The 9,130-nt window shown below is 38.4% G+C and overlaps 1 protein-coding gene across 1 annotated transcript; it reads right to left on the reverse strand.

Annotated features, from left to right (window-relative positions):
• Positions 1–1,909: 1,909 nt before the first annotated feature.
• LOC144528055 (endonuclease domain-containing 1 protein) lies at positions 1,910–3,766 on the reverse strand. Its single transcript, XM_078266471.1, has 2 exons — positions 3,463–3,766; positions 1,910–2,638 (listed from the first exon to the last, which is right to left on the reverse strand). The coding sequence occupies exons 1-2, from the start codon at positions 3,763–3,765 to the stop codon at positions 2,030–2,032; spliced, it is 912 nt and encodes a 303-aa protein (XP_078122597.1). The 5' UTR covers position 3,766; the 3' UTR covers positions 1,910–2,029.
• Positions 3,767–9,130: the final 5,364 nt, after the last annotated feature.

The following is a 9,130-nucleotide window of genomic DNA, read 5'->3' on the forward strand; positions in this document are numbered from 1 at the left end:
AAAGCCCCTAATGCTGTAATACTGTGACTTGAGGACATCATAAACGTGTTGCTTTTTAGCATATAGGCTTAGCTTTCACCACAGAATGTATCCTCCTAATGCTCAGCTTCCCATGATTTCATTTTCCAAATCCACACAAACTGAGTGTTGACTTTCATTCCATGAGGTCTTAAAGTTATCCAGAGGATTTGAATTTTAAAGCCTAAAATAACAGCACCAGTTCCGTGACTGTCCTCTGATCTGTGTTTATTCAGCTGCTGTACTCAATAAATCAATATTATAGCAAATATACCGGAGCAGACTGATGCACTGGTGCTGGTGACGCATTTGTGCTAATGCATGGCTTTCCTTTCATTCAAGCCCTAATGTGGGAATAATTAAAGTGTTCATATTATGCTTATTTTCAGGTTCATTTAGAGGTTATATCAGAATAGGTTTACATGGTTTAATTTAAAAAGCAACAACACTATACATCTGTTGTACTGCACATTGCTGCAGCTCCTCTTTTCATCCTGTGTGTTGAGCTCTCTGTAGAGTGAGGCATCTCACTTCTGTTCCATCTTTGTTGGGAGTCGCACACGCACAGTAGCTAGGTAAAGACTACTAGCCAGTCAGAAGCAGAGTATGAGGGCGTGCCATGCTAGCAGCTAGACGAGCATTATAACGTGTGTTACAAAGTGATGCACGTTCGTCACGGAAGTAAAGGCTGGACTACAATAGAGCTGTTGGTGAACAATGTTTTCGGTTGGAGATGGTAAGTCCCTTTGGAAAACAGTAAAGACAGATAATTTCCATAAGCAAACCCTGCCTGCAGCTATGTTTTTTGGAAATTCTTTTTGGATTAATGCACAATAATTCCTGACAGGAGAGAGGTTGAAAAATGTACAATGCATACATTTTAAAAAAAACGTTTCTATAGTTTTTAATAGGTTTTTTTCATATCTGGAATATTAAATCCTTACTTTTGGTTTAGAATATTAGGCATGACTTATTGCTGCAATAATAAGCAAGTTATCACCTACATTGTGTCTAATAACTTTGATGTGTGCACTGTATTAATCAAAATCATCTCTGTTATTTCTTCAGCAGAGTCATCATACAGTAAATAGATTGCACAATTGTTTAGATGAATGATGTTTATGGTAATGTCATAGTATTTTTCTTTTGCCCTCAACCCAATTACCTTTGCGGATCATTTACACTGTTGGTTTAGCTGTAAGCAGTGATCACAGGAAATACTTTCCCTCTGTCACTAGATGGCAGTATGCAGCTTTCATGTTTAGAAAAGGCTTGCTGCATCAGAAAATGACTGCTTCTGAGATGTTATACAGTCTATGCTTCTAACCCAAATGAACTATAGCCTCTGTTGAGAAATTCTAAATTATTTTGGGATGATGGCTGATGAAGCACTAACAGCTCAGAAAGCATCTTCGTCTTTAGAATTGCAAATAGAAACGTCATTATCAATTTAAAGAAGCTATCTATATTACATGAAAGCAAAAAAAATAAAAAATTAGGCCTATATGATGTTCACACATGTAACTGAACATTTGTAATGTGTCATTTGATACACACATGTTATTCTCACTGTCTTTTAAATAATATTTAGATTGTAAGTTTGGAAGGTTTCTCAATGTTCTTGTGTTGTTTTTTTTAGGTTTTCTTACTTTCTTATATAACTTATAACTATGGATTTTTTTCATATTCAAAAGACTTTTATCACAAGTAGGTTAAGTAAATGATTAAAAGGCACTAAAACCCATCAGATAGCCATAAAAGTAAAATACAATTTCCATAACTGACCAAACATTTAAACTCACATGAGTAGCCTATGATAAAATGATTTTTTTTTTTTACATAGACATGTTATGTTACAAGAATAAAGTAAATGATAAATAACACAATCACATTTAATTAAGATATTTTAATGAATGAGCCAATTTGCATAATCTCCCACTCAGAGCTGCAAGAGAATTTTGAATTTAGCATTAGAATTAAAAACCCACGTGCACACAGGAGGTTTAAGCTCTCAGATAGTATGTTGGAGGTAAAGAGGGAGGGGTGAGGGAGAGATGCAGTTGTCATAGAAGATCTGAAGGTTTTGGTCAACATCCAAATTACTTTTCAGAAAGATCTCAAGTTCCTGGAGCGGCATCTCGTGCACGCTGTTGCCCTCTTTGGCGTTTTTGGCCAAGACTCCGTAGGTCGGGAAACGGATGCGGACATCGTGCGGCGCGTTGCGGTCGTATTCAGTGCAGCAGTAAGCGGACCACACGTCTTCGGGGATGGCCACGCGGTCCTGGTTGTTTCGGCGGATCATGTTGCCTCTGGTGGTCACTCCGGTCACTATGTAGGCCGTGCCGCGGCAGAAGTTGTTGAGGCGGATGCGGATCCGCTCCTCGTACTCACGCCAAGGCCCGATGTTGAACTCGCGGATCTCCGGGACCACGTTGGTCAGAGTGTAGGTGGCGGCGCGGTCGTGTGGTGTGGACTGGTGCTGGTCCGGGTTTAGGTGGCCTCTCTCATACAGGACCACGTCAGAGTAGTCATCCAGGACTGCCTGGCTGTCCTCGAACTTCATGTGCAGGTAGCCAGTGGGGAAGGGCTGCATGTTTCCATTCCCATCGACTTCTGCCAGCTGAGACACACAACATAGTTTTTTGTTATGCTGGGAAATAATAGGCTACATAAGCCAGTATTGTCTATGAATCATCTTTGCTTTAACAGTAGACCATGTGGTGGAATAATAAGTACATTTACTCAAGTACTGTACTTAAGTACAAATGTGAGGTACTTGTACTTTACTTGAGTCTTTTCTTTTCATGCCACTTTCTACTTCCACTACATTTCAAAAGGAAATACTGTGCTTTTTACTCCACTACATTAATCTGACAGTTTTAGTTACTAGTTAGGCCTACTTTACAGATTAAGAGTTTCACAGACTAAACACAGTTTATAAAATACAATGTTTTATTATAAATTAAACTACCTAACAATATACAGGCCTACAAGTCCAGCTGAAATGATTAGCCGATAAAACACTTAGTTGTTTAACAGAATTGTTTTGATAATTTCTAGTTTCTAAAATGTGAGTACTTATTATTACTTTTAATACTTTAAGAACATTTTCCTGATGATACTTCTATACTTTTACTAGTAATATTTTCAATGCAGGACTTTCACTTGTGACAGAATATTTTTATAGTTTGGTATTAGTACTTTCACTTAGGCCTAAGTAAAGGAGCACTACTGGACATTTTGTTATGCTGGGAAATAATACAAAGCCAGTATTGTTTATGAAGTATCTTTGCTTTTGGAGTAGACGTATTGCCTATTTCAGCTGCTGGCATCCTCTTTGAAAAAGATTTCATACTTTAGTGTGAGCTACCCCTTTTATGAATGAAGTTTTTAGCATTTTTGAAAAGCAACCCTGAACTATTTACTCAAAGACAAGTCTCTGACCTGTGGCTCGTACATCCAAGGGTAGTCCACACGTCTGTCTCCCTCTGTTTTCTTGAAAGTATACGCTGAGTAAACTGGAATCCGCTTTTGTGGGTCGTACAGGGTCACATAGCGAGGTCTGTCTGCATAACGTTGGCAGATCCTCTTCAGTTTGGTGTCGGTGAACCCGCGTGGGGGTGTCCCCATGTACAGAGAGTCCTTGCACCTCTCTATGTGGTTAAAATCCTGAACCACGGTTGCTGACATTAGAGGCAGAAAACAGGCTAGCACAGGAACAAAAACAAAAACTAAAGGTGTTAACATACTCATGGTGAAAAATGTCTTCTCAGTCTCTCCTACTGTGGCTTCTGCTGAGCAATGGCAGTAAATGGTTGCAGTTATGATTACGACAAATCAGATATGCAAAGCAAGGAGAGTGTGACCAAAAGACAGGCCTCCTAACACATAGGCGTAGATGTGCAGGTCATTGCTCTAACCTACAATTCTAAAATACTATAGTGAATAAAAAAAGCGGTTTCTTCTCCTGAATCATATCCGAATTATATATTTATTGAAGTAATGCCGTGCTAAACTTACGGATCTATTGAAGTTAAGCCCATCATCTCCTTGGCCATTTAAACTAAATTGACAGCTTTGTCCCTTTGAGTTCTTAATGAGGTTATGGTTTGATCCTTGGGGTAGATAGCCATTAAATTATATTAATGGTGCAATCAAATGGTGTGGCAACAAGAGACTGGATCATTGACTCCTCGCAGGGTGCAAACAGCGATTTCAAAAGTCCAATTTTTACCATGTCATTATTTCACATATTCACCTTAGTACCTCAAGGAATTCATAACAAACACACCTATTCTGAGCAACTTGTGAAGGCCAAAATGTTTTTGCAATGGGAAGTTTTTTTGGCCTTCACAAGTTGCTCAGAATAGGTGTGTTTGTTATGAATTGCCGGATCCCTTTTCTTCCTGCTGTAGAGGAACGCATGAAAGTGCAGTGGTGGAGGAAGTATTCAGATCCTTTACTCAAGTAAAAGTACTAACACCACACTGAAAAAATCCTCTGTTACAAGTAAAAGTCCTGCATTGAAAATGTTACTTAAGTAAAAGTATGTAAGTATCATCAGGAAAATGTACTAAGTATTAAAAGTAAAAGTACTCGATGCCGAAAAGTCCTCACATTTTAGAGACTGGAAACGAAAAAAAAGCGCTGAAAGCGTCATGAAAAGGTCGAAAGCGTCAAAAAGAGCATTAAACGTGTGCAAAAAAGCATTAAAAGCGACAAAAACAGTGTTTAAAAGAATCAAAAAGAGCGTTAAAACGCTTCATTTCAGCTGTACTTGGTTGCCATTATATTGTTGAGTAGTTTAATTTATAATAAAACATTGTATTTTATAAACTACATGTGTTTTATGTGCAAAAATTCTTAAATTGTAAAGTAACTAGTAACTAAAGCTGTCAGATGAATGTAGTGGAGTAAAAAGTACAATATTTCCCTCTGAAATGTAGTGGAGTAGAAGTAGAAAGTGGCATGAAATGAAAAGACTCAAGTGAAGTACAAGTACCTCAAATTTGTACTTAAGTACAGTACTTGAGTAAATGTACTTAGTTACATTCCACCACTGTATAAGTGTAATTCACTCTCAAAGAGTGTGGTGACGAGACACGGGACACATTGAAATGGGACATTCAGAGACGTGCTATCAATGTAATAGTAAAATGCAAAACTGGCTAATCTGTCTCAGTGCTGAACAAAAGGCCTACAGTGTGCTTCCAAGGTACTATGCTACTCTGCGTGAATGGTGGAGATAAAGCACAAGAGTTTAATTATACGACATAGCAACAAAGAGCCTGTGTGCTCAAATGCCCATTAATGGCTATTTTGGCTAATTTGCTATTACATAATCAAAGCCAAAGTTCCAAACGCAAGAATTGTATTGAAACCAATTGTGAAGATATTGATGAATACAAAGAATCAAAATTAAAAAAAAATAACCCAGCACTCTATAGAAATTGAGGAAACCTAATGTGCCATAAAGTAGAATGAGTATTTCATAGCAAATGGTTCAATGTTCTGCCAAAATGGGTGCTTGACTTATTCTGGCAACTCACTGTGTACAGAGCAATTAATCCATCTAAAACTCTCTTCCTGTTTCCAAAGTTTTCTTGTCTTTAGTCCTTCATGACAGCTTGGACACATTATGCAAATTAGTATTAATCTTGTTATCAAACACATTCACTGACTGTGGGTGCGTGGTTTTCTCTCTCGGTAGTACTGCTAGGGACACGTGCATGCTTTTTTTTTATCATTTGATAACAACATGCCATGTTAGCTTGGTGGTTGCACTGACTATCTATAACACAGGGGTGTCAAACTCACTTTCACTAAGTGAGAAAATGAGAATCACATCAAAGGCCAGACATGTATAGTTTATTGACATGCTTTATTTAATCGAAAAAAAAGTCAAATATTTTTGACTGTATTATTCATATATATATCATATAGCCTTCTCGCTTACATTTACATCATAGAATTTAGCAAATCAAGCAAAACAATGCATTCTGATTATATTTTTAAAAGGCTACCACACAGCCGACTCACAACAACCTGTTTCACAGCCTGAATATGACAACTCACTGGTTCTGTGGGAAGTTCTGAGTCTCAAAGTCGGTAAATCTGCCAAAATCTGCTTTGAGTGTTGCGTATCTGCAGTATAAAAAATGTATTGTTAACTTAAATTGATATGCGGGCCTGATCCAAATTTGTGAGAGGCTGGATTTGGCCTGATTGATTCACTCAGCATGTGTCCTGTCAGTGTCCTTGATCTCAACACATGCTATGAAGAGGATTATCATCACAGTGATTCACATCTAGGGTTTCTCTTGCCCCTTAGGAGGTAATTCTGCACTTGCTAGGGGGTATGTGGAAAGATTGGGAGTAGCTCAAGTAATAATGAGCAACGAAAAAAGAAGAAATGGATCCACATTTTGACTACCTGAACACCATGGAGTGTATGAAAACTGGTTAGCAAGCGAGCAGAAAAGTCGAAGAAGCTAAAAGTTATAGATAAAAAGTTGAGAAAGGAAAAGCAATCGCTAAACTCAAAGTGTCACAGCATAATCCACTTTTATATAATCAATAGTGTTAAATAATATCAGTTTAAATGAGCACATTTGGAACTTGGCCGATGGTGTTGATGAAGTGGGACTTGAGCTCATATAATGGGCCTGTGGATGAGGCGTCTGTCAATAAAGATCGGGAACCATTGATCTGAACGTCTGAAATGTAAAGGGAATAAAATGTGCTGCATATCAATGGCTGGAGTGTCTGGTGCTGTGTTATAATGCCCTCTTCTCAAGTCGGCCTTATGCAAATGTTTGTCAGATTAGCCGGAGCAACAATCCCTCACTGCCCTAATAAGTCAATTTGAGTGACTGAGTGTGGTTATTCATCGAGGGACCAGCTTGCCTCTCTGATCTAATCCTGAGTTATGACAATCATAACTTATGTAGCTGGGGCTGATGATGCAGTTATGTGAACGGACATTTTTCAGCTGTCAGCATTCTTGCCAATTAGAAATTATAAATTTAGACCCAGTGAATTGGCCACAGTTCAGCTGCCCTCTGCTGCTTCATCTTCAGTAGAGGAGGGAGGACATTTCACTGCTGCTGCTGATGTAATTAATGGTCACGATTTTAGTTTACTTCAAACAGGCTAATCATTGTAAGTCATGGGGGCAGCACTTTGGGGTAGGGTTTTTAAATATGTGACAAAAGTCATCTCATCGTCTGTCAGTTTATTTTTTTGTTTGTGGTGGATTAAAGATGTCAAGTCGATCTCTGGGATTCTCATGCAAAGTCCTTTACCAACAGAAATGATGAATCCCTGTATAGTTCTTTGTCTCTGAGACAGGCTTGGAAATATGGTCAGTCAGAGTCAAGAGATCTAATGACAAATACAAGAAATTCTTTTTTTAATTATTGATTAATTCTGGTACAGGGAAATGTATGTAATGGTTTTAAAATCTATAATAAATGAAGACAATTAAATGTAATACATACAAACATTGTGGCTATTCACTGTATTTGAAGCACCCACTGTACTGTGCTGTACTTAACACAACATTTGAACTATACGTGTTCGTCTGCACGTTTATCAAACCCAGTATGTGTCATCATGCAATAATATATATCTCCCACTTGGTGGCAGTGTAGGCTTGTTTGTTGCTTGTTCCCATTTCCATGATTCTCCACGATGATAAAATGCATATTAATTAATTAATTAAAACTTTTTGAAATCTAGCAACATGGGTTGCGTTTGTAAGACTGAAAAGTGTAACAGACACTATATGATTTTTAATTTTACTCTCCAATGTTGGGGGTTATACAGTATTCTGCTATAACAATTTTCCTAATACGTAAATTCATGTAGGCTATTTCATTTTTGAAAATTCTGTTACAGATTTCTGTTTCTTGGTAGGCCTACTCAACTAAACTTGTCAATATTTGATTAATTTGAATTCACAGTCAGCTAAATCTTCCAATTTTTGGCTGCTCCGTTTTTCCTTTTCCTTTTTTAACTCTTTTTCTTTTTTCTTTGTTCTTTTCTCGTGTCAATCAGTTTACCATAGTGTTTTGTATTACAGTAGAATTATTAGTTTAAAAAAAATAATCATGTCTGTATGAGCTCCAAAAGATTATGTTACAGCTGTGGGGAAAAATACCTCCTCCATGTTGTGCCATTAAACTGTTTTTTGATAATGTAATTTTTTGCTTAAATCCACATTCGTATGATGTTTATTATGATTTCTGAAGTGCATGGGTGACATGTAAAACATTCTCTGTATCATTACTATATCAGTAGATTACATATTTTTGGAGAGAGACCTTCATTGAGCCACCAGGGGGCTCAATATAACACATATTCTGGCCTTTGAAGCTGTCCCCTCTAAGTTCTGCACCAAAGCCTTCTGATTGGTCCAAATAGCCACATGGGGTTGCGCATTAACCAATAGAGTTTAGGCTGATCGGGGGCTGTTGCTAAGGCACTTGAGAGGTAAAAAAAAATAAATAAAAAAAACTGTCAGCGGGCTGCTTCCACCACCATTTCACTCACACACTCCTCTGGCTCCTCGTCAGCTCTCTCTCCGTCTCTGCCTCTCACCGTGAACTCAGCCACCGACAGCTCTGCTCTCTGCCTGCTTTTTATTGGTCGCTGATGGGTGAAATGACCAGAGGCAATGAGTGGTGGTTTTTGCATCGTGAGCCCACAAAATGTAGACCCTCCCCATGATCGTGGAGCTGTAGCCCCACCTTCCCCTGGTTCTCCTGTCACTTGACATTTGAGCTCAGCCAACACTCAGCAGCCCGTCCGTCTCCATTTCACTCCGCTTCACTTCCCACTTCATCCAGAAAAATACCTGGATGTTCAGCTCCCCGGAAATCGGAGAAGCGTATGCATTGTTCATACCTTTAAAGGCTGATGGGTATTGTGGTTCTCCTTCTCTTTTCTTCTTTAATTTATCCATTAAATATTCTTTTTTGTGTGTGGTTTTGGTGAAAATGGGTGTCAACCACTTGCAGTGATGGGGGGGGCATATCTGTATAAGCTCCAGAAGATTCTACATCTGTGGAGAACATGTAAAAACCTCCTCTACTGTACTGGCCACGTTCCA

Source organism: Sander vitreus, chromosome 13 (genome assembly GCF_031162955.1).
Source record: "Sander vitreus isolate 19-12246 chromosome 13, sanVit1, whole genome shotgun sequence".
Taxonomy (NCBI): domain Eukaryota; kingdom Metazoa; phylum Chordata; class Actinopteri; order Perciformes; family Percidae; genus Sander; species Sander vitreus.

Coding starts and splice junctions, on each gene's coding strand:
- LOC144528055 (XM_078266471.1), bottom strand. CDS start 3,765: ATGTTAACACCTTTAGTTTTTGTTTTTGTTCCTGTGCTAGCCTGTTTT. Junction 2,639..3,462: donor CTTGGATGTACGAGCCACAG/GTCAGAGACTTG, acceptor TGTGTGTCTCAG/CTGGCAGAAGTCGATGGGAA.